The sequence below is a fragment of the Pinus tabuliformis genome, chromosome 2_2, assembly GCF_031772625.1.
Source record: "Pinus tabuliformis cultivar Carrire ecotype Pingquan chromosome 2_2, CPIR1, whole genome shotgun sequence".
NCBI classification, from domain to species: Eukaryota; Viridiplantae; Streptophyta; class Pinopsida; order Pinales; family Pinaceae; genus Pinus; species Pinus tabuliformis.
In genome coordinates this window covers 1155233088-1155260278 of record NC_142300.1, presented here as the reverse complement: position 1 = coordinate 1155260278, position 27191 = coordinate 1155233088, and the positions used below count along the sequence as shown (strand labels likewise).

Below are 27191 nucleotides of genomic sequence, written 5' to 3'. Positions count from 1 at the left end.
GTGGAAAAAAAATAACTAAGTACTTAAAGAAACACTTAAGTAATCTCACCTAAAAGTTTCACTCATAATCTCTTGAACAAGCATCCTAGTTCTAGATTGCATTAAAATTTACCTCCTAGCAAAGCTAGGTTGATAGAAATCTAGGGCAACCCTTTTCCAATTAGCCTAAGAGATTCAACTCTTCTTAGTGGTTAACACAATGACCTTGCAGTTGTCAGAGCCACAACCTTTGCAACGCCAGAGACACTGGGTGGGCGGAACACAGGGGGAGGTGTGGTTAATCAGGCCAATACCTACTTCCCGTTGGCTTCCAATTCACAACCTACTCTGAAGGCTGTTTCTCAAAACAGTTAGGGGAGATATTCTATTTTGACTAAGCATATAACTAAAAATAACCAAGATCATTGCATCACACATAGATCCTAAGATTTGCACATCATATAGGTTAACCAATCATTTAAGCAACGGGTGTCCATCTAGTTACTTGGTTTCAATTTACATTAAGCAAGAATTGTGACTCCATAAGGCACTGGTCTCATATTTAAAAAATCTAATATAATCATTAATCTTGCTATAAGTCTACCAAGTGGCTAGGCCACTCATCCCAACTTGTTTTCCTTCATCTCATTCCACAGGGAGTACCCTCCATAGTCTATTGTTGGGAGACAACTAGAACGGAGTGGGCAAGGATCATAGTGATAAGTTATAACCCCCGCCATGAGCGGTTGTCGTGGTGCCTACAGGAGTGAACCCCATCACTTGGTTTAGCTTAGAAAAGCTCTCAAATAGCTAATATGAATCAATGAAGCACTATTTTAAAGATTTAAATTTTTAAAATAATTACTTGTATACAAATTATGCCCAAACGAATCCCTACAAGACACTTTTCGTAAGATAAACTAAGTGAATCCAAAAAACTAATGAGAATTCCTTTGAAGATGCTACAAGAATGGGTTGGTCTCCCAAAGACCTCCCCTCACGCTTGATCCAGCAGAAATTCTTCTACAATACCCAAATCAAACATTAGTCCATATAAATTTAGTTAAGCAAATAATGAATTGAAACTTCTAGAAATTTATTTGAAAATAAACTAGAACTTTCAAACTCTAGAGCGTACTTTCAAATCAAATGCTAATACAAAATAACTATGCACTAGCGAGTATATAAGAATATATAGAAAATGAAATAATTCAAAACATAGAAATATTGTACCAATAACTCACAATGCACCATTCTCCAAAGGAAGAACACCCATGAATGGACCCCCAAAGTCTTTTTATTAAAGCTCTTGAAAAGTATACAAAGTAGCAGCGTTTCCCCAAGCACAATAGCTAGTAACAAAAGATACAATATAAGAGCTCAAAGCTCTATTATATAGAGAGATGAAAGCAAATCCCAATGTAGCAACCAAGTGACAAATGGCCATGGAAAAGATCCCAGGAGAGGCAATCGAATTCCAAGTGGAGGAGTGAAGAGACACCAAGGTGAATCGAAATCCATATGTGGCACCATGAGATCCTCAAGCAAAATCGAATTTCACATGTGTGAAGATGAGAAAATCCAAGTGTGAAGTAATCAAGGAGCTAACTCAAGTCCAACTCCAAGAACAAACCATGTGATGCCACCTCATGTAGATGCTTCCAATTAGATCAGTGTAGATCCCTTGATGAATTGCGTGGTCCCTCCTTGAGCAAATTCGATGTAGATGTGATGATGCCAAGTGTGAAGGAGAGGGAACATAAGTGGAGACAAACTCCCAAGAATATCTCAATCAATATATTTCCAATGTCTCCCATGTGCATTAACTCCCAAAAAAATCGATTTTCCAAGTCACTAGCTGCTGCATTTATGTCAAGAAATTTGATTTCCTTGTGTGGGCCATGTATTTATTATGTAGGGTGTCAAATCATCCTCTAACTTGTCCTTTGACTCATTCCTTTCACTTGAGATAATTTCCAATTCATTTTCGTGTCATTTTGTCACATGGAGAAATTTATTTCTCTCCATTTAATTTATTTATGGTTTAATTTATTACAAGATTTCCCACTAAACTTGGGAAAAGTGGGTTTTGAGGGTCTAGAACACATTTTTAACCCCTCAAAGTGTGTCATAGTAGAAAATTGAGAGTGAAAGGTGTAATCTTTATTACTCATACCCCATATAACTTCTCTAAACATCACTTATTACATTTCATATACAAATTTTATTCCAATTTCTGCCCTGCGGGGAATTTTAAAAATTTAAAAATGACCCCCTAAAACCAATCAAATTCCACAAAACTTTACGAGTGATCTATTATCGTAATATACAATGACTCTAGACACTAGGACTCACCCAAGGCCTCGCAATAAAGTCATACTCCGACTTTGGGGGTATGCTTGGAGGAAAAAACTCAATTAATTATTAAGTCCTTGTAAGGAGATGATAATTAACCAAGTGAAAAAAAACCTCCCAGAGTAATACTCACTTGATGACAAGGTCCCAGGCTACCCAGGCCTGTTACATGACTCGACTCCTCATACTAGCATCACTTTTACATTGTCCCCGCAAGGATTGTGGAATTTGAGTACAATAGAAAATGATAAGAAGAAGAAGTAGAGTTGAAAAACTCTGGTAATATGATGATCTTTGATGGTACAAACAGCCTTTGGTACATCCTTGGGCATGGAGTCTTCAAAAAATCTTCAGGTGCCACTCCAGTGATCAATAGTGTCCATGCCAGATCAATAAACTTTCTACAACCCTTTGGTGGCATGGTGATGGAATCTAGAAGAAAAAATTATTTTTTTAATTTAATTGATATTCTGGAATCTAAATTCAAGAATTTAAATGTAATTTTTTTTGTTTCAAATTTTTTAAATTTTTTTTTGTTTGTTTCAATTTTTTATTATTTTTGGCCCGAGTTGAGTTTCTTAGCCATACAAGGCCCAAAAAAATTGAAACAACGAAAAAAATTACATGAAAAAAAACTCAATTAATAAAAATGAAAAAACAAAATTGAAACCAAAGAAAAAAATACATGAAAACAAAAAAGAAAAATTCAAATAAGCAATCAAGGTGGTCATGAAGCCTACCTGGCTGTGATGAAGTTGGGTCTGATCTGATGAAGCCTCCTTTAGCCTCTTGCAAGAGCTCCTTCACTGTGCAAGGGTGTCACTCAACAATCATAGAAATGAGTCAAACACTCACATGACAAGTGAATGACAAATGGGAGGTAGGGAGGTACTTATAAAGGGTTTTCTTCCCTCCATTTTCCCTTTCCCTCCACATTATCTCCAAAACAAAAATCGAATTATGAGGGTCTCCACAGGTCATATGCAAGTCAAATGTGGGTCTCACGAGTATACAGGTATGCGGGTTCTATACAGGTTTTGCAAGCTACGAGTAGATAACGCATGTTCTATGCGAGTGACCCGTCTCGCTATAGAACCCATCAAGACCCATGGGTACTCGCAGGTCTTATAAGAGTCGTGCAATAAGGGTTGGATGTTATATCACAACAAAAAAATTGTGAGTGTGAGGGATAGTTAAGTTCCATAGATTCTTCTCCAACCACGTCTCTGCAATGTTTCAATCATATAGGAAGGTAGTTAGAAATATATTCACTGGATCAAAAGCAGTGCTTAGACTTGCAGTACATTGATGTTCCTCCTTGTCAAACTCCATCTCTTCTAAATTGTAATATATACATTGTGTACAATAGAGTTTGTTCACACTCTAATACCAAATGTGATAAATTCACACACAAAAATACTCAAAATATATAGACTAGCATTTGCACCAGATGTTGCAAAGGAAACGCCGTAAGGCATAAATTGAGGAACAATCATGACACGGGAATGGGAAAAATGGGAAAATCTAAATAAGATGCAGAGATGGTTAATGTTTTTTTGTGTTTCCTCATACTGCTGATGATGCTGGCAATTTTTTTGACATGATGAATATATTGGGCTTTGATAATAAAGCATCTGAGCTATTTAGGGTGTCATTGGTCTGGAGTATGCAGATGGTAAGAGTTGTAAACAAAACAAGGTACAAAGGCTAGCCAGTCTCCCACAGACAACCAAGTTACTGTTCTTGGTGAAAATTTGCATGCCACTTTAGAAAGTAGGGTTACAAACGGAAATCAAGTCGGAAATCGCAGATGGACAGAATCATAAAAGAAAAGCAGGTACAGAGGCTAGCCAAGCTCTCGCAGACAACCAAGTCACTATTCTTGGAGAAAATCTGCCTACTACATTGGATAATGGAGTCAAAAATAAACAGCATGTCAGATATGCCCAGAATAATGTTGTCTTGCTCATGAATGCACACCAACATCATATAAAGAATGTGAAATCTAAGCATGTCCAAGTAGAAAGAAACACCTTCCCACCAACTAATCTTCCCCTTCTTCCAAATGATGCTTTAAGAAGAAATCTGGACATTGATCTAGAGATCGCAGATGTACAAAATTATAATAGGGAATTTTTGCGGAATTTTGCATTGCCACCGAATTTAAGTACAACAAGTGTTAATATAGCTGAATCTTGTGACTATGATATCACAAGCCATTGTTCTCACTTTACCTCGTTGACTAACAAGATTATTCACAAATTAAATTAAATTTAATTTGATTATAGATTCTAAAATATTCTGGAAATCAGATAAATCCTGAAATATTCTCGGAATAAGATAAATAGAAATTATGGTTGAGTCCAAAATATTCTGAAATCTGCCATCTAAAAAAATGAGTTACCCAGATTATTATCATCTCAAATCAATGAAACAATTCCTTTTCCTCTCCTTCAGATGGAAGATTTGTTCTTCATAGGTTTGATCAATCAAGGTACAAAAAAATGTGGATTTGGACTGAGGTGAAAAAATAGGCCTCTAGAGGCTAACAGAAGAATCTTTCACTGCCATCATATCCCCCTCATGGAACTTGGATGCATTCTCCTCTGATAGAATTAAGGAGAATAATAATGGGGAACCAAATCCCAATTGGGAGATACCACTGTACTAGTAAGACTTGCAACATTGTGGACATCACCACGGAAGAGGCAACCTTTCTCTCTACCTAGTTCATTGAAATGGGATAACATGGACATTCCTTAACAACAGCATATTTGGCAAGATAAACCATCCCTCATTCAGTCCAAATTCAAAAGGTTTGATCTTTAGTATGAAGTTTTAGACTATGCAGGGGTTTAAGTAGGGCCTATTGTGGTTCTTAGCCAATTTGGATCCTACGAAGAAATATTCATAGCTGAAGTTGATGGGTTTTCTCTCTACTAGTTAATTCAAATGGGACAACAGGGGGCATTCCTTAACTGCGACACAGTTGGCTAGGTAAATCATCCCTAGTTCAGTCCACATTCAAACGGCCTGATCTTTACTATAAAGTTTAGACTATGCAGGGGTTTAAGTAGTGCCTATTTAGGTGCCTGGCCAATTTGGATCATAGGGTGAGATATTCACAACTGAAGTTGATGACTTTGATTTTCCAAGGCTTATAAGATATAATAATAAAACACAGGTTTTTGTGGTTATCCTTATTACATTATGTCATACATTCAGAGAAGAATTGAAATTAATTATCCCAACCAGCTTCTAAAAGTTCAACTAATGAGGCAGTGAAAGACTCTGAGATTAAAGAGTCCTAGTTAGCAAATCAGAACCTAGTTGATGTTATGGACTCTAAAAACTGTGTTAGAAACAAAAATCAAGTCAGATATGGCCAAAATAATGCTATCTTTTTTATGAATGCTAAACAAACTGATGGTTTGAGCCAAAATATGAAAACTGGTCTGGAGTATGTAGATGGACATATTTGTAAAAGGAAACAGGATACAGAGCCTAGCCAGCCTCCCACAGACAACCAAGTTACTGTTCTTGGTGAAAATTTGCATGCTACTTTGGAAAGTAGGGTTACAAACGAAAAGCAAGTTGAATATGTATTATGACCAGAATAATGATGTCTTGCCAGTAAACACAGTTCAACATCAGATGAAGAATATGGAAGCTAAGGAGGTCCAGAAAGGCAACAACATCTTTCTGCCAATTACTCGCACTCTTATTGAAACTGATGGTTTGAGCCAAAATCTGAACATTGGTCTAGAGATCGCAGATGGACAGAATCATAAAAGAAAAGCGGGTACAAAGGTTAGCGAGGCTCTCGCAGACAGCCAAGTCACTGTTCTTGGAGAAAATCTGCCTACTACATTAGAGAATGGAGTCAAAAATTAAAAGAACGTCAGATATGCCCAGAATAATGTTGTCTTGCTCATGAATGCACACCAATATCATATAAAGAATGTGAAAGCTAAGCAGGTCCAAGCAGAAAGCAACACCTTTCCACCAATTATTCTTCCCCTTCTTCAAAATGATGCTTTAAGAAGAAATTTGGACACCGATCTGGAGATTGCAGATGTACAGAATTATAATAGGGAATTTTTGCGGAAATTTGCATTGCCACCGAATTTCAGAACAACCAGGGTCAATATAGCTGAATCTTGTGACTATGATATCACAAGCCATTGTTCTGACTTTACCTCGTTGACTAACAAGATTATTCACAAATTTAATTTAATTTGATTATAGATTCTAAAATATTCTGGAAATCAGATAAATCTTGAAATATTCTAGGAATAAGATAAATAGAAATTATGGTTGTGTCCAAAACATTCAGAAATCTACCCTCTAAAAAAATGAGTTACCCAGATTAATATCATTTCCTTAAATACAAAATCTTCGTTCAAGAAACTTGCAAATCAATGAAACGATTCCTTTCCCTCTCCTTTCAATGGAAGATTTGTTCTTCACAGGTCTGATCAATCAAGGTACAGAAAAACGTGGATTTGGATTGAAGTGAAAAAATACCTAGAGATAGAAACATTTCTTCAAGTTTCACATTCAATAAAAATTTGCGTAATAAAAAATGTAGATTTAAAAACTGAGTAACTCTAAATTTAAATAAATTTATATTGATTTATTAAAATGATTATATTAATAAATGTAAATATAGTTGATATAAGTCGAAAATGAAAACGTAATACTAATATTAAAAATAATAATAATATTTTGAATAATAAAATTAATTCGATTTTCCAACCATGGCTGGGTTCCCTAATCCATGGGATACAATTTGAATTTTGTGTATCTTGGTGCAATTAACAGCACCATGATGGTTATAAAGCCATGGTGCTGTCTGTGAGAATTCCATGGTATGCTTTCAGGATTCTGAATTTTGCGTCAGTCTGTAATCTTTGAGCTAGTCTGCAATGGAGTACTTCCAATTAAATAGTAACAGTTGTATAACTGCCCGTTCTCGTTCTTGTCACGTGGAGGACATCATCCTTCTTATCAAGACGTTCAACGAAACCAACTGCATCAATGTCGATGGCTCCCGCATCAGCGTTGCCCATGTCACAGCCCTGGGCCGGAGGCCCCAAGTGAAAGTGACACTAGATAATCATGCCGGGAATTGCAGAGAACGGGCTGAGAGGTGTTCGTTGTGGGTGCAAGAGAAAGCGAAAGGAGGAGCTGATATCTATGGCGTGACCACTGGATTCGGCGCCTGTTCAAGCAAGAGGACCAACCAACTGAGCGAGTTGCAAGAAGCCCTAATTCGATGTCTGCTAGCTGGAGTATTCACCGGCCCTTCTTCGTCACCGGGGGAGCTCTCCCCCATCACCACTCGATGCGCCATGTTTCTGAGAATGAGTAGCTTCATCTATGGCTGCTCTGGGATTCGATGGGCGATCATGGAAGCGCTACAGCAACTTATCAATTCTCATATCACGCCCAAATGCCCCTTGCGAGGCTCTGTAAGCGCTTCAGGTGACCTAATTCCCTTGGCCTACATAGCAGGTCTGCTAATTGGGAATCCCCAAGTCAGGGCTCGAATTGGGGCTCATGGTGAAGAACAAGAAGTGCCTGCACCAGAGGCTCTGGTGAAAGCAGGTCTGCAGCCCTTCAAGCTCCAGGCCAAAGAGGGCTTGGCTCTTGTCAATGGCACTTCGTTTGCCACTGCCCTCGCTGCCACCGTCATGTATGATACCAATGTTCTGCTCTTGCTCGTGCAAATGCTCTGTGGAATGTTCTGTGAAGTCATCTTCGGGCGGGAAGAATTCGCGCATTCGCTGATCCACGAGATGAAGCCGCACCCCGGCCAGAGAGAGTCTGCGGCACTTCTTGAATGGCTTCTCAGAGACAGCCCCTTCCAGGAGCTTTCAAGAGAGTATTACAGCATCAATTCTCTGAAAAAGCCCAGACAGGACCGCTATGCTCTGCGTTCGAGACCCCAGTGGCTGGCCCCTCTGGTGCAGACCATAAGAGAAGCCACGGCCACAATTGAGACAGAGATCAACTCTGCCAACGACAATCCCATCATCGACCCTGTCAACGGCAAGGCCCTCCATAGCGCCAATTTCCAGGGCAGCGCAGTGGGATTCTACATGGATTATGTTCGTGTAGCTCTGGCTGGACTGGGGAAACTCATCTTTGCACAGTTCACAGAGCTCATGATCGAATTCTACAGCAATGGGCTCCCGGGCAACCTTTCCCTGGGTCCCGACTTGAGCTTGGACTATGGCTTCAAGGGAATCGACATAGCCATGGCTGCTTACAGTTCGGAGCTTCAATTCCTGGCTAACCCAGTCACTACCCACGTTCACAGCGCCAAGCAGCACAACCAGGACATCAATTCTCTGGTCCTCATATCTGCCAGGAAGACTGAAGAAGCTCTAGATATCTTAAAACTTATGCTGGCATCGCACTTATACGCTCTCTGCTAGGCAATAGATCTGCGACAACTGGAACAAATTCTTCTAAATATTGTGTTAGGAATCATCTCAAGCGTTTCAGACGAATGCCATCTCCCGGAATCCATTAAAGAACAGCTTATTAGCGTTGCTAGGGGTATTCCAGTGTACACATTTAGAATCCCCCTGCAACCCTTCCCTCCCACTTGTCTCTGCCCTCAAACAAACAATTCTTGACACCATTGTTACATTCCACGATATTAAAATTGTAGAGCAGATAACAGAGTTCGAATCCCACCTCAAGCAGCGCCTTGAAGAGGAGATAACAGCAATCGTGCTTTCATCCGAGGAGCGCACCAACAGTCACATGCTGGAAGGCTCCTGTTGCAGAACGTTAATCCATGGCTCTAAATTCTTTCCTCTGTATGCATTTATCCGGGAGGAACTCAACGCGATAATGATAATTCCGAGGACAGACCACACGCCCCAAGAGGGCACCCAGAAGGTATTTGATGCAATTGTTGATGGCCGAATCACTGCATCGCACGAAATACCGTCTCAGTCCCTCGCGCATGCCAAGGTTTCTGCCAGTCGAACGATCAATCATTGCCGCAATTCCACGACTCTTTAAAAATGTGAACCTGAGAAACAGGAAACTTGTACACTTGACGCAGGATATGCAAAACTAACCTGTGTCGCTTTAGAACTCAGGGCGAGCGACTCTTCTGTGTCGCTTCAGACCTCAGGGCGAGCGACTCTTCACTGACCAGAACGTTTTTCACCGATGATCTAATGGCTGGAGATGATTTAATCGTCTAACAATTCATTTAACGGCCCACGTTGAGACACGGTGGCATGGAGGGGAGTTCGTCTCAGAGGGAACGCCTTACGGCGTAAAAATTGAAATACATAAACATAAAATTACTCTTAAAAACCCTTTTCTAATATAATAATTTTAAAAGAATATATTAAAATAGAGTAGTAAGGAAGGTATCATTGAGGGGAGTGTTGTTTTTCTCCTCCTTGCATGATCTGAGGAGGATGATAATTGTAAGGAAGTTCTTCCAATTTTGAGTGTAGTTGTCTAAGTAAATTTAATAGATGTAAAATTAAACTATTAATAACAAAAATATTGTGTAAGTAAATAGACATTAAATGTGAATGTAAGATAATATAATCATTTTTGAGAAGCCATTAAACAAAATATAACTTTTTTTAATAAATTAAAATAATTCATAAAATTAGGAAAAAATGACCTGAAAGTTTTTTTATTTTTTACTCAAAAAATTTTACAATATAAAAAATAGTTTAAAATAGTCTCTAAAATGTGGTTTAACATTTAGGTGAGGAAATTTAGTCCCCACAGATTTTGTAATCCAACTATGAACAAAATTATGTATACCTGAAAATTGTTCCAGGCACAATTTCTACAATTGAAATAAAAAATGGTTTAAAAAGTTTCCTGCCTCTAACGTGATACTTCAGATAAGATAAACGGATGGAGGGCTATGGACAGCGTTATCAGGTTTTCTAACATGATACTTCAAATAAGATAAACGGATGGAGGGCTATGGACAGCGTTATCAGGTTTTGATAAGAATATCAGGGTGAGAGAATTGAGCTAACGATGGATGTAACAAAATTTATAATAGGTGAAATATATTTTACAGGGGAAAAACAAATTTTATCTGGGCGGAAGCAATAAGCGCTAAATAATTGAAACAACAAAAGTCTTATTAAACCGAAATGCCATGGAACAGGGACAACCTCTCTACAGAGTGAGGAACGAATTAACATGACCCGACCTACCCCGTCGTTCACTTCTTCTCAAACTCATTAATTAGTGTTGATTATTTCGAGAATTAGACGTCCCTGTTAAAATAAAATTATTCTTAAAAAAATTCATAGACACTTGAATATGACAGCTATATTAAAACTCAATTATCTTTTTCATCTTTAAATTTTAAATCTAGACAACCAATGAGTAATACGAATCACTCTAACACTGAATGGGAAATGGTACACACCTGGAAAATGTTGAACCTAATCTCTTCCTTTGCATTATCTCCATACAAGGGTTTATATTGTTTTTAATGGAAGAGATGAATGCCGGAGTCGAATCTCCTTATGAAACAGTAATTAGACCAAATCTAATTGCTTATGTGGAATTTTTCTTCGATATATTGTTGTCTGTCCCTATAATAAAGGCCATAAACAAATTCCTCAAACTCTAAAATCTCGCTGGCATAAAACTGAATCAGATTTCATGGCACACTTCTCAATTCTCGTAGAATCCGCTCTCATAATAATTATCATTCAAGCAACTGACTTTTTTTTTTCTTTAACCTAAGAAATCATCATGTTTGGAGCAACTATCAATGCTACTCATTATTGGACCACAAAATCTATGGGACCAAAACTCCTCCTCTAACAGTTAAAGCACATTTTCTCAACTTCTGATCTACCTAGTTGACACTACTACAGCAAGGACACTTTCAAGAGATTTTTTTAAGACAAAAAAAATCTTTTATTTTAAAAAATCACTTTCTGTTTTACTTTTTAATATCAATTGAATTATCTTAAATATAAAACTTGACACAAAACAGTGTGAGACAAAAATATTTTAAGACAATTTTATATTTAAGACAAAAAAATTAAGACAACTTTAAATTTAAAACAAAAACAGTTTGAAACAAAAATATTTTAAGAAAAAACATGACAAAAATGGTTTAAGATAAAAATATTTTAAGACAGACAAAAACAATTTGAGACAAAACTATTTTAAGACAAAACTTTATATTTAAGACAAAATCAGTTGAAAGCAAATTTAGTTTAAGTCAAATTTATTTTAAGACAAAATTTTATATCTAGAACAAAAATAGTTTGAGACAAATTTTACAATTAAGACAATAACCACTTAAAATGAAACTCATTTAAGACAATTAACAATTAAGACAAAATATATCAAGTTAAGAAGATATTATCGAACAAGTTCATCTTCTCGCACTTATACCGATGCTGTTATTTTACTTACCATTCACATTATGTTATATAAAAACAAAGATGTGTCATACTCTTCGTTTTGCGGAGTAGCCCACTCTAAAAAACTTTGACAACTTTTCCCAACAAAATCTTTTGCACATCGATTCTTATTCTCTCCCTTCCATCTCTACTTATACATTTAGAGACAATTTGTGTATAGTTGCATTCAATGATAATATAAATATTCGAACAAACTACCTATCTAACTTACAAATAATATTAAGGCAATTTTTAATTACTACAAATTATTCTAACAAGCTGCAAGATTGCAATGCAAGGTAAATACAATGTAGAGGTTTAGTAATTACCCAATTTGATGAAAAGCTTAATCAGGTCGCCTGATGGAAGCTGTGAGGTCGATCATTGTCTGAAAACATTGACGGAAGAATACGGGAGGCTAACATTGATGGTTAGCTATTCGAAAACGGGAGGCTCTGCACATTTCAGTAATGTGAAAGGAGGAGACTGAAAAAAAAAATCTAAATAAAGAACCGATGGTGGAACACAATCGCTCACGCATTCAAACAACTTTCAAATTTCTTTATTCACGAAGCCACTCTGCTTTATATCGAACGCAGCCTTTTTGCTTTATATTGAACGGTTATACGTATCTGGCTTTTTGCTTTTTTCAACGGCATAATATCTAAATGAACGGCTAATTTTCAAATTTTACCTGCCAACTCACAGGACCGCTATGCTCTGCGTTCGAGACCCCAGTGGCTGGCCCCTCTGGTGCAGACCATAAGAGAAGCCACGGCCACAATTGAGACAGAGATCAACTCTGCCAACGGCAATCCCATCATCGACCCTGTCAACGGCATGGCCCTCCATAGCGCCAATTTCCAGGGCAGCGCAGTGGGATTCTACATGGATTATGTTCGTGTAGCTCTGGCTGGACTGGGGAAACTCATCTTTGCACAGTTCACAGAGCTCATGATCGAATTCTACAGCAATGGGCTCCCGGGCAACCTTTCCCTGGGTCCCGACTTGAGCTTGGACTATGGCTTCAAGGGAATCGACATAGCCATGGCTGCTTACAGTTCGGAGCTTCAATTCCTGGCTAACCCAGTCACTACCCACGTTCACAGCGCCGAGCAGCACAACCAGGACATCAATTCTCTGGTCCTCATATCTGCCAGGAAGACTGAAGAAGCTCTGGATATCTTAAAACTTATGCTGGCATCGCACTTATACGCTCTCTGCCAGGCAATAGATCTGCGACAACTGGAACAAATTCTTCTAAATATTGTGTTAGGAATCATCTCAAGCGTTTCAGACGAATGCCATCTCCCGGAATCCATTAAAGAACAGCTTATTAGCGTTGCCAGGGGTATTCCAGTGTACACATTTAGAATCCCCCTGCAACCCTTCCCTCCCACTTGTCTCTGCCCTCAAACAAACAATTCTTGACACCATTGTTACATTCCACGATATTAAAATTGTAGAGCAGATAACAGAGTTCGAATCCCACCTCAAGCAGCGCCTTGAAGAGGAGATAACAGCAATCGTGCTTTCATCCGAGGAGCGCACCAACAGTCACATGTTGGAAGGCTCCTGTTGCAGAACGTTAATCCATGGCTCTAAATTCTTTCCTCTGTATGCATTTATCCGGGAGGAACTCAACGCGATAATGATAATTCCGAGGACAGACCACACGCCCAAAGAGGGCACCCAGAAGGTATTTGATGCAATTGTTGATGGCCGAATCACTGCATCGCACGAAATACCGTCTCAGTCCCTCGCGCATGCCGAGGTTTCTGCCAGTCGAACGATCAATCATTGCCGCAATTCCACGACTCTTTAAAAATGTGAACCTGAGAAACAGGAAACTTGTACACTTGACGCAGGATATGCAAAACTAACCTGTGTCGCTTCAGACCTTAGGGCAAGCGACTCTTCTGTGTCGCTTCAGACCTCAGGGCGAGCGACTCTTCACTGACCAAAACGTTTTTCACCGATGATCTAATGGCTGGAGATGATTTAATCGTCTAACAATCCATTTAACGGCCCACGTTGAGACACGGTGGCATGGAGGGGAGTTCGTCTCAGAGGGAACGCCTTACGGCGTAAATATGAGAATATTCATCATGGAATAAATAATATCTATATATAAATGTTTGAATGTACAAGTGATACATGTTCATTGGTCACAACTCTTGCATTGATGTTCTTTAGTGTAATGTTGACCCACAAGTTTGGATTAACAATACTCTTGAAATATTTCTTTCTTGTATCAGTTATGAGAAATCACCCTAATATCTAGAACGGTGGCAGCATATCCGCCCAAGGTAACCAAGATGAATTAAGCCAAGAGATGGAGATTAGCCACGATGAGTGATGTGATGGTTAAGAATATTGTAAGAAAATAGTTTGGGCAGTAACACAATTGATACAAACTGCACGACCTTTGAAAACCTCGTGGCATATCCACTAAGACGTCCAATGTATTTTTGTGGCAATTCTTGAGACAGACAGCCACTATAAAACTTGTGACAATGGAGTCTAGAAATGGCAATGCTATGAATATAATTCATAAAAAAATAAAATTAATGTAAACAATAATAATCATAACAAGGTTAACTAAATAGTCATTAGTAATGAAAAGGCATGTAGAGGCATCTGCCTAGGTCTATAAGTAGGCCTCATTTGTAACATTCATCATCATCTCATCAAATCTTTTATACAATATTCAATATACACTTACTTGTCCTACAATGGATGTCTTTGTCTTCGAAGTATTCTGAAGATCATTCCTCTGAGTATACAAACCTTGTTCGTTACATTGGTATCACAGCATTCCTCTAAGTATACAAACTTTGTTCGTTACATTGATATTAGAACCACGTTGGCAGATCCCAGCGTTTGGCCATCAACTTATCATCAACCTTGTTGTCGTCATGATTTAAGTGTTTCGCTACACCAGTCTTGGAGATTCTCCATTCTACTGGATTCGCTATCAGGGCTTTTGAAGTGTAAAACTTCCAGATAACAGAAATATATATAGAAATAATTTATTAATAAAAGAATAGACAGATGATGATTGTTTTACAGCGGGCTGCCTGGCTTATATACCGCCATGGGCACCCTTTAGGAAAGGGCATGATCTTATGATCGTGCCCTTTCGCCTAACTAAACCTAAATTAAATAATAAACCTGAAATTAACTAAATTTTTACATAACATTGCCTTCCTCTCGAAAGAATGCTTTGTCCTCAAAGCATATGTAACGACGGATGTTGTTGAAGAATGATTCATTCTCCCAGAAAGCGTCTTCTTCGGGTAAGTCCTTCCACTTGATCAGATACTCCAAGATGATCAAGGTCACACACTTTAAAAGATCTTGGATTAATCTCTCAATTCCCGCTTTTTGGAGATGTGGATATCGGTATGGCTTGATGGGGTTTGACTCTGTTTTAACTTCTGTTCTACGCTCAATTTCTGTATTAGGCGGGATCTTCATAGGTAGGTCTTGAATCTCTGGTGATTCTTCTCTGGTCATATTTGCAGATAACATTTCTAATTGGTGACATTGTATTGCATAGGCAGGTGCTCTTCTTCGACTCAGCTTCATCATCTGAGATGATGATACAACATGATTTTCTGGTGCTTGGAATCCATGTAGTTTGTACTTCTGACCTCCCCATTTGAATTTTATAAATTGTACTTGATGGTTGGCGGCATAAGTACCTGAAGTTCGTAGCCATTGGATACCTAAGACTACATCTACTACTCCTAACGGTATTGTGAAAAACGGAGACTCTAAACTGAAGTCTTGAATCTGCAATTTAACCTTATGGCATTTTCCCACCTTTTCAATCTTCTTACCGTTAGCTATCATCACTTTCATGTTTGGTAAGGGGAATGAAAATATATTGAGTCTCTTTGCCACAGTTGTATCTAAAAAATTGTGTGTGCTTCCAGAATCGATGAGAACCACTACGCTGCTCTTCTTTATGTGTCCTTTTAACTTTAAAGTCTGAGGTTGTGATATACCTGTCATGGCTGATAATGACACTTGCGGAATACTACCGTCATCTAATTCTGGTGAGAATTCTGCGGCGTCTTCTGTGTCTTCTACGTCATAATCTTCACTGTTTGAATCATTGGTTGCTTCACAATTATATAGGTTCTTTGGTTCTTTTCCTTTAGCACATCTATGTTTGGGGTCCCACTTCTCACCACAGCGTTTACATTTGCCCTCTTTTATCCTTTGCATTTCCACATTAGATTTTTCATCTTCACGACGATGTGGTGGAACATATCTTGTATTATTTGAGTCCACATACTGGGGTATCCTTCGTCTTGCATAAGCTTTTTCCACTGTTGACCAAAATATTGGTTCGGATTTCTTTTCGGCCGTTTTTGCTTTTCGTCTTGCTTCTTCTATAGATGTAATATCATGCATCTCAAGTTCTGCTTGTAAATGGGTTTTGAGTCCCGAGATGTATGACTGGATTAGACGAGATTCTGATAACCCAGGTACTCGTGTTACTAAGGTCTCCCATTCTTGAGTGTATTCATCGACACTTCCTTTTTGTCGTAGTTTGATGAGTTTTGAAAAGAACTCTTCTTCCTTTACACCTTGGAATCTTTTGAAGAATGCATCTTTAAATTTCCTCCAGCTAATGACATGTGTTGTCTTTTTCCACCACATATACCAGTTATATGCTTCTCCCTCCATTTTCATGGATGCATGTCTGAGCTTTTCGTCATCGTCAGTGATGTCATATATCGCAAAGTATTCTTCTGCTTTATTTATCCATGCAACATTGTTTTTTTCGTCTCCATCGAATTTAGGCATCTCGACCTTTGCCCTTCGCTGGTATGTTGCCACTGGTTGAGCGAAAAAAGGGTGTTGATTGGTAAAGTTATCCCAGAGTTGCTTGTTTGTAAAGACTGTGTTACTTGCTTCTTGGTGGGGTGTCGCTGATTTTTTTGGGGATTCAACCTTGTCATGAGAGTCTGTGGACTTAGTTGAATCCGACGAGACGTGTTCTTGATTCTCTTCACCTTCTTTCAGTAGTTGTTCGGGCGTACAATTCGACCTTTTACACAGAACTTTTAGCATTGTTAAGACTTCTTTGAAGTTTACTTCTGTTTGGACGTGTTGACTTTCCATTTTTATCTCTATTCGATTTGTCGTATCTTCAAGATTTTTTATTTTGTCTGCTTGCTCCCCCAGCTTGCTCTCGACTTCATTCAATCTTTTACTGACCTCGTCGTGGTTGTTATTTATCTTTTGCTCTACATCCAACAACCTTTTCTGAAAATCCGCCATTGTCATTGTCGACATTGAGCGGGTTTGTGGGGGCGTGTATTTTGCCAGCTAAAATTTTTTTTTTTTCTCCCTCCTTTTTTTTTTTTTTTTACTAGCTAGAATAATTTTTATACATATAAATTTTTAATTAATTAAAATAAATTTAATTAATTAAATTAATATATATATATAACTTTTAATTAATTAAAATAGATTTAATTAATTAAATTAACTTTTATAAATATATATATATATAATTTTTAATTAATTAAAATTTTTAAATTTAATTAATTAAATTATATGTATTATATATAATATAATTATATATATGTTAGATATATATATATATAAAAAATATGTCACGTTATATATATATATATATATATATATATATTATATATATAATAAATAGCACGTTATGTATATGAGTTATATATATTATATATAAAGTAGTGTTATATGTCACTTTATATATATATATTATATATAATATATAGCACGTTATATATATGAGTTATATATATTATATATAAGGTAGTGTTATATGTCACGTATCTTTATTATATATATATGTTATATAACGTTAGTTATAAAAAATATATAACCGTTTGTAAATAACTTATGGTTGACCGTCACGACCCCCTACCCAGTCACGTCTCTTTTTTTGGAGCAGTCCGAATAATTTTAACCGTGTGCAATTATTTTGTAGAAGTACAGCACACCGTACGAACAGCAGGGCTAATGTTACGATTCAACGCAGATATCCCGCAGAGATCACACCGTATATCACCGCAGAGATTACACGGCACTGTGGACGTTTGCACCGGAATTCGGTGGCGTGAGTTCGGCCTGCTACAGTAATCGGTGATCCTAACGAAAGCGATTGTGGCTGCTGTGGAATGCGGTGTGGACAGGGGACGCAAATGGCAGCGGAACAAGGCAGTGAAGAGTATATGAAGCAAATTCAAATGAAGGAAATAATGACAGAACCGTGTATGAGGAGTTGTGTAGCAGGAGAAGCGCTCCGAGAATCAACTCGCTCTGATACCAGATGAAGTGTAAAACTTCCAGATAACAGAAATATATATAGAAATAATTTATTAATAAAAGAATAGACAGATGATGATTGTTTTACAGCGGGCTGCCTGGCTTATATACCGCCATGGGCACCCTTTAGGAAAGGGCATGATCTTATGATCGTGCCCTTTCGCCTAACTAAACCTAAATTAAATAATAAACCTGAAATTAACTAAATTTTTACATAACAGCTTTCGCCATTAAAAAATTAAAAATTAAAAAAAAATTATATATATATATATATAAGTGAAGCATATATATATATATAAAAATAAAAAATAAAAAGTTATATAAAAAGAATAAAAAAAGAGTCAAAAAATATTATTAAAAAATTCAAAAAAATATTATAAATTAAAATTATAAAAAAAATGGACTCTAATATCCGAAATAAAGAGTCATAAAAATAAAATAGAAGAAAATAAAAATAAAAATTGTACGTACCATCAACAACGGAAGCCACATTATGCCGCACAGCCTCGACGCCTACAAATAAATGTCGCCACCCGTGCAAAACCACGCCACCCCAATGGACTCTCGATCAACCACTGTCGTCGGGTTGTGAAATGGGCCATAGACACCACCGGAGTGTCCTACTACATGCAAGCCCCAAGTCGTAGCCACAATATATATTGTCATCTACATAGTGCCACGAAGGCCCTTTGTACATAATTTTCTGACTGCTGCCCATTTTTCCATTGTTGCCAACACTGCACACCAAAAGTACGTCGATAATTCCACCACTGCAAAAATCGTCGTATCAGCACCAATTCCGCATTTGCCTGTTCCATCAATGTCACCATTGTTGCCTCCGTCCTCTGTCCTACGTCAATGTCACCATCGTTGACCCACCCAAACCACAACCATCATCCCACTGCATTCCACTTACCACCGACGATATCGTCCTCAGCCGCCACCACCGATGCCCTCTCAGTCGCTACTACCGTGACTCAGTGACCGACTACCCTCCCTTCATTGCAATGGCCTTCTCCTTTGTCATCGCTCCACCATTTTTGTTGAGGTCACAACTACCTCTGCCACCGTGCACATCACCGCAGATCCGATTTTAAGAAATCCATACATTGTTTGATCCATCCATATTGCAATCGATACAGTTGCAAGAAAATTGCAACCGTTTTCTCAATACCTTAACTCACACCATTTGATAAAAAATGTACATAGATATTAAATATTAATTAAGTTATTAAGGTATTAGTTTTATATAAAAATAATATCGTTTTAAAAAAGAAGAAGAAATTATAAAATACTTTTATAAAGTAGAAAAAGAAGTTGGAGAGTTATGAAAAAAATATATAATTGGGAAAAATAATAATAATAATAATAATAATATTGAAAAAAAAATATTTAATTCTTCGCGTTTCAAGAAGAGATATAAAAAAAAATATATTATATAGGTTAAAAGGAAGGGTGAATTTGAAGAAAATTTGAATTAACAGTAAAGGTTCATCTCGACAAAGCATAATATCATTGAAGAGAAGAGAAAAAAATGGATTCTAATTCGGAAATGAAGGACGGTTTTCCTATAATGGTCTTTCAATTGCAAATTGTAGATCACTTATATTAAAATGGAATACCCAAGGGAAGGTGATTAATATCGCTATCAGCACAAGTGATGAGAAAAATTACGTCAATGTTAATTTGGCGAATCAGTTTTTAATTCCAGAGTTAAACATAGGAGAAAGAACAAATACTTTTGGCGAAAACAAGTTTGAAATTAATGATTTACAAGTAATAATTGACCACTATGAATGACTCTCAATTTTGTGTCGTAACTATGTTTAACCCAAAGATCAACATAATTCTTAGTCAACCTTGGTTAAAAGAATTGGATACGTTCATTTAAACGTAGAGAAAAAAAAATTGATGTTTCCTTATAAAAAGAAGATGATCACCTTCCAGGACATAACCATGAAGTCAAAATCGATAACACGCTCATCAGAAGACTTTAAGAATATTCTGAAATTGATGTTTCAAGGTAATAAAAAAACCATAACAAAGAAGTAGAAAGAGCTTGAAGAAGTTATCTCCAGTAAAGATAGAGAAATTTCGCACCTCAAAGATCACAATGAAAAACTACTCGAACAAGTCAAAAAAGCTAAGGCCACAAGGAAAGAACTCAAGAAGCACTTATCAGAACAATACATTTAAAGAACCTTAATCAAACATTATTAGAACAAATCCAAAGTTTAAAAGATGAGGATACTAAGAATAAAGTCAACAATCCAGAAGGCGAATAGCTTTTACATCTAAGGAATCATAACCAAAACTTTCTTACGCAAATAAAGAAGCTTAAAAGTGACAAGAAGTCACTAAATGACAAGTTAGAACAACTTATTCAAGAAGAAGTATTGAAGTCTCCAGTCGTAGCAATCCAAGTTGAAGATAAAGAATCAAATATTGATCTAGTCAATATCACAACTCAAAAAGATGAGAAACCAATAGAAGTTAAAACATATTCAACCGTTGCAGTTCAAACAATGGAAATTCCAAGTGACAATTCAGTAGCCAACTCAACAACAACAGTGCCTAAAGTAAATCAGGAAATCACCACAAACAGAATAGGGCAAAATCAAACCGCAAGAACTCCTTATCGACATTTGAATCACAAGAGCAGACAACTAAGTCAGTCTACATATTTGAACCATTCAGAATGGAAACAACATATTTATGTTCCAAGGAATACTGAAGTTTGCAGAATCCAGTCCTATGATAACAATTCATTATAAATTTTCAATGATCGGAAGATTCCACAGAAGATTAATCTAGGATGGTCAGATCCATTCTCAATCCAACAATTTTGCTTCTCTCTCAGAGGATCGTATCATCTTGTGTCAACAAAGATGAAAGTACTAATACGAGAAGATATTCGAAATGGGAAAAGAGATCAAGCCCTTTTGTCAGTAAGCTTTGAGGACAAAGCTTTTTGAAGAGGAAGACAATGTTTTATATAAGCAGACCTCATTTGTAACATTCATCATCATCTCATCAAATCTTTTATATAATATTCAAAATACATTGTCCTACAATGGATGTCTTTGTCTTCGAAGTATTCTAAAGATCATTCCTCAATGTATACGAACCTTGTTCGTTACATTGGTATCAGAGCATTCCTTTGAGTATACGAACTTTGTTTGTTACAGGAAAATGACTTGTAAACCAATGGAAGCTACTCGACTGGTATAAATATAGTGGCAGTTACCTTCAATATTAACCAAAAAATGATAGTGCTGACTGGCCATGACCCCTGTGTTGAGGAATTTCGTTTTTAATGTTTGCAACCTCTAGATTTTGGATTGATAATACTCTCGATCCCTCTGCATTGGCTGCCAAAAACACTGGATATGCCTTTGATGACAGTAATTGGGTACTTCTGCACATCTTTTCTCGAATCTGCAGCGGTTTCTTTCTTTCTTTTTTCTCTTTTCTTCTTTTTTAAGTTTTTGTGGCCTCGTGATATTTTGTGATTTCTCTTTTTTTCTATTCTTTTTTCTCTTTTTTTAATAACTGAATCGTTGGCAGAACGTGATTTTTAAATAAACTTGATGTATGAAGGTGAATTCTTCAACACAATGTTGAATTTATAAAGACCAAAAGCCAAAGTGATCAAAGATCCAAGTCAGAGAAACCTTGATAAATTAAATGTGGCCAGTGGCTGGGGATCAAACAATGAGGCTCTGATACCAAATATGACATAAACAGTTCACGTTTATAATTGAAGAAAGTTATTCTGTATAAAATATATTGATTGATAAAAATCAAATGAATGATACAATTAACCTCATGACAGTTTACTCATAGCATTGACTAGTCACAAGGTGAAAGGCTACATGCCTCTTGACTTTTCATATAATTAATTAATTTATTATTATTTATATTTATAATTATATATTTATTGTTGGTTGCATAGGGGAATTAGACACCAAGCTAAAAGGTTTACTTTCAACAAAAAGAGTGATGAAATCCAATGGAGGAACACCGATTTTGAATTTCAATGCAGCAAGAGAAGACCAATAGCTGGTCCCAAGATGTTTTTTATACTTTGTTGTTCTGTCATAAGTCATTCTTTATCGAAAACCTTATGTTTTGATTTATGAGTATTTGTATGTTGTGGAGTGGGAAGCATTAGGTAATATTGTCACTCAAATAAATTTTACAAATCGAGGGCACATGCAAAGATGTGCATCTTGTAACATGTGTGTTTAGTCAATTATCTGGAATATGTTATAGACAAATTTCAGTTACTTCAGAATACTTGTTAAATATGTATTCGATGTTTTGTAAATTCGACTCTACATTTTAATAAAAGCATTTTTATTATGCCTTCTCTCCATGTGAGATCATTTTTCTCAGGCAAAACTAACAAGACTGACACATTAATTTCAGACAATTTAGTACAAATTTCAGTATGTTCTGTCAGGCTACAATTTCCTACCATCCGTTTTCGTTTATGAAAATAAAAGAAATAATTAGGAAAAATAAACTTGTGCCTTCTAGATAAAAGCATCCAGCAGAAATGGTAGCAAAAATTTGTTGCTGCTGGCAAGCAAATCAGACATACTATTCATTATCCCCATATAAATGCTTCTAGCTGAAAATTTCAACAGTGAAACATAAAGGCAAAATAACAGAAGTTCACATTTCTTCTCAAAATGACTACAGCAAAAATAACTGCGATTATGTTGCCCCTTGACTAACCTCACTTAGGATAAGATGGATTAGAAAAATTACCGCTATGTGTGATGGACACAATTCCAACATATCAAGCATCTGTCGAAGATAATCAAGTTAACACGAACCATTAGAACATCCAATCAACATGCAAGCTATAGACAAATTTAATATTTTTTTCACATACAATGTAATTAAACTCTCCAAAATAAATGCACACATGGAAGCAACATTACTGTCAAATAGTTAAGAATCCCAGCTACTGCTTGTTTCAACAAACTACAACAGAGTTTTGCTCTGTATCAATCCAGCAAACATTTTAAATCATTTTATCAAGTAAAAAGCTTTAAGGTAGCCCACAGGGCTTTAGATTGACAGTGAATGGGTGAATTGTTAAGGAACTCCTTGCTATAGGTCACCAGTTCAAATCCCCCCATGGGTGTTAGCCAACCAAAAAAAAACTTTTAAGGTAAATTTCTTGATTGTTATTCTGTAAACAAAAACTGAAAATACATTATATTAAATATAACATGAGACGACATGCTTCTTCCTCTGGAGTCTGTTATTAAATAATCTTCTCTCATATGTATGCTAGCACTAAGCTGATAACACTTAGTTAATCCAAGACCATGCATTCAATTATAAGGAAATGTTGGCATTGACCAGTTTAAAATGTTGATCAATGTTAAAGCATAACAAAAGCAGTTACTTAAACAATATGCTCAACAACCCTCGGGCCTCTATTTCCTTATCTTAGATAAGAAATTATTCTAGATGGATCCCTCTCCCTAAAACAGATCTAAAATTTTGTATCCCTGCACCTAGCAGCTTAGTTATGGAAGAACATTCAGATTGCTTCTTAATAGGCGTGACAATGTGTTTCCAACCTAAGTTCCTATTACCACAAGATCTAGCACCCTAGTGCTAGGCTGCACTAGATCCCTGGCAACAATGGGATCCACCACCACTGTCACCCCAGTAGCGAATCCCCCTGCTGTTTAGTGGACAGGATGTTATCCCCACAAGGGAGGCTTCCCCGGCAGGTTTCTGGAGATTTAAGTAACCTTAGGATTCTCGGGCTAAATACCCTCCAAGGACCCTGCTATATAGACAACCCAGAATAATCTTCAATGATGTATGGCTCTGGGTGAAATGAAGCAGGGGGGAGGGGGGGATCAAAGAACCGGTAGCTCAAGATAGGCCTTGGGGATGCTCAAACAGATTCCTAAAATCATGCTACTTTGAATTTATTGATTTACAAAAAAGTATAAAGTGATGGAAAATGAGGGATCAGTGCCTTGGCTTATCTATGAATTTTTGGGCATATGGAGTCAAACAAGGAATCAGTCAAAATGGCTGAATACCTTCGATGGAGAGGGAAAGAGGGAAAGACTTCTCAATCTACCCCTAGTCGCTTTCCAAAGTAGGAGACTTAAGGTCAAGGAATGCAATCTAGTTACCATGATGGATACTTGATGACAAAGTTTGCATATGAAGTAACCATAGATCATAAAAAGATATAGCATTTATTAAGAAGGCTAAATACAACCCTGATCCAACAATTATAGCAAAATGGAAGATAATACTCACAATAAATAACACTATTCATCCAAACGTCAGTTCACCAATCCAAAAAAAGTTCATCCATCCAAAACATATCTTCCCCGACATAATTCACTTCACTTGAAATATTGAAAGTTAAAATTTACAAGGATATCCCCAGTTATATACATGTCAATGAGGCTATTCCATTATTGTATCCTTCTTTACTTAATTTTATCCTAGATTTAGCTTTGGCATTTTCTAGGAGTTGTGTTTGTAACTTTGCACTCCCACATTATACTCATACTAGTTGTATCCTTTTGTCCTGATATCTGCTAGGTTGTGTTAGAAAATCAGAAAGGCAGAAAGATTTCTTTTAACTTGATAATTACTTGTGATTACTTAGTGATCTTTATTAGTTTCTTCTTTTATCTTCTTGTCATCAAGCAACTATCAAAAAAAATATGAATATCAACACAACAGGGACACAAGATATAGGCTCTCAGTCAGGGCTAAAAACCCTCTTCTAGGGGAAAACCCAAAAATTCTCCTCTTCGTTAGAACCAAATTAAATGAGATAACCAAGACCTTTGACCAGACCAAAAGACCTTCCTTACTCCACCAAGTCAGCCTCCCAAGATGAGTAGACAAACTTCAATAATCAACCTTAGTCAAACTGCTTCAATCCTGCAACAACTTAGATTTTCGGTCCTCCAGCTACAGAATTTCAGCCCTACTGCAAGCTTGCAACTTCGGCCCTCCTACAATAGACCAAAAACTCACACGTGTGGCAAAAAAGAGAGAATTCTGGCTTCCTTTTGTTTGATAAATGTATCATTCTTCTTCGCTAGGGTTTTCTCCTTCTTTAGTTATTTTGCTCTTCTCTCTTTCTCCGGCAACTGCAGATCGAACTTGCTTTATTGGATGTCCAAATGAGGTCGAGTAGCTGCTTATTTCCAAATTACAAGAACTAAGATTCATGACATAAACCCTAGAAGCCTTCAATGGAAGCTTTTGACCTAGAAACAAAATAAACAAAGCAAGAAAACCATGCTTATAAATAATTTTCTCTTTATAATAAACTTTCATTTTCTTTTGACAAATATATATTACATCATGACTTAAATACAATTATGAAGATACTAGTTACATTTCTCAATAGGTTGTACCAAGCAGAATCTAAAGACCCCATGGCTCGATGTACAAGGCACTAATCAAAATTTTCAGAAATCCAAAAGTGAACAGGACATTTGTTGACCCCTTCTCTCTCCTCCATTGTAGCACGACCCTTATAAGACCTACGGGTCTTGATAGGTCTTATAGTGAGACGGGCCACTCGCATAGAACCTGCAGTTCTTACCCATACTCATGAATACTCGCATTAAACCCGTCTACCCACATTGAACCTGCATTTAACCCTCATAAGAGTCGCATAAGACCTGTGAAGACCCTCAAAATTCATTTTTTCTTTTCTTTTTTTTTATTTTTTTTCTGTATTTTGCCGAGTCTTACACGAATCTTATAGAGGTCGCCGAGTCAATAGCTATGTGAGTCATATATGGGTCCATCCTAATGCCTAGAGTGGATGTATATTACCATACTAGGAAATATATAAAGTGTTGCGGTATTTGATTAGGATTTTTTTAATTATTATAAATTCTTGCAAGACGGGATTTTTAATTATTTTCTATATAAAATTGTAAATAAGTGAGCCTAGAAGATTTTGGGGGAGTATAAGTACTTGAAAATCATGCTCTCCATCCCATAATTCTCCTAAGATACACTTTGGGTGTCAAAAAATCAATAAAACCCCCTCAAAATCCACATCTCCTAAGTTAGTAGCATTAAGTGGTAAGGAAATTAAAAAATTCAATAAATGTTGGACACATTTATTATTTTTCCCAAGTCAAAAGGATAGGGAAAAATATGTGGCCTTTAAACTCAAGTTAAAGTCAAGTTGGAAGGCTGATTAGGCAGCCAAATCATCACATTGAAGTGGGGCCTCAAGAGGGTCGTGTTCGCAGCCAGTTAAGAGGTCAAATCAGCTGATTTGGCAGGCCGAAATCCTCTTGATCCTCACAAATTTGATTGGCAGTTTAAAGATCAGTTAACTCAGCTTTTGTTGGAGCTTGTCTCCACTTGAGAACTCCACTTGCTTCACTTCAGTTGACAGGCAGATAAGACAAGTTACATATGCTATGCTGGCAGCTTCCTTGGTTAATACGCAGACCCAGTTTAAGCATCAGTTGGAGGGCAGATTGGTTGACATATCAGCCCAGATTTCATTGAGTTGTGATCCCCCTCTACTCCAGTGTTTTCACATGTGGAAGCTCTCAAACTCACTCAGCCAACAGGATAATCTACGCTGCCAGCCACTAAATCAGTCTACTCCTATGCCATTCTTCTTAGGTGCCACCTACAGCACTCCAACAATAGTTATGTTGCCACTTGGAGAGGTCGATGCATTGGTATTCTCACCTCTTTGCATTAGGATTCACACTACTGTTACCACTTGTTATATTGGATCTTCATTGTGATTTGCTCCCAAATTTGTATAAAGAGACCCATTGGGCTCTCTCATTCTCATGGTTTGAAGCATAGTGCTTGGGAAAATGTTGCTCATTTGTACTCTAATATTTTGATCAATAATGTAAAGGCTTTGGAGGTCTATTCTCTTGGGTTGTGGATTCATACTTAGCTTTGGCATGTAACCTTGTATTGTTTCCAATGGTTCATATGTCTTTGTGTTCATGATTTATTCGTTTGCTTGCAAGTTATTTCTTTCGGAGCCTAGCCCACAAGGGCACTGTTGCCTAGGGGAGAGGAATCCAATTATTTGGATAT

At 37.0% G+C, this 27191-nt stretch overlaps 1 protein-coding gene and 1 pseudogene across 4 annotated transcripts in view; one reads left to right on the top strand and one right to left on the bottom strand.

Moving 5' to 3' along the window:
- Positions 1-27191, bottom strand: part of LOC149197491 (uncharacterized) — a 400746-nt gene that overhangs the window by 266797 nt on the left and 106758 nt on the right. For 2 of the 4 annotated variants that reach the window (XM_089405857.1, XM_089405859.1), the window contains exon 6: positions 22866-22904. The exons of the other annotated variants lie outside the window; for them this stretch is intronic. In XM_089405857.1, the coding sequence (XP_089261983.1) occupies positions 22866-22904 (39 nt within the window). The remainder of the gene's footprint in view (positions 1-22865; positions 22905-27191) is intronic. 4 annotated transcript variants of the gene reach the window in all.
- LOC149197492 (phenylalanine aminomutase (L-beta-phenylalanine forming) pseudogene) lies at positions 7263-13590 on the top strand (annotated as a pseudogene).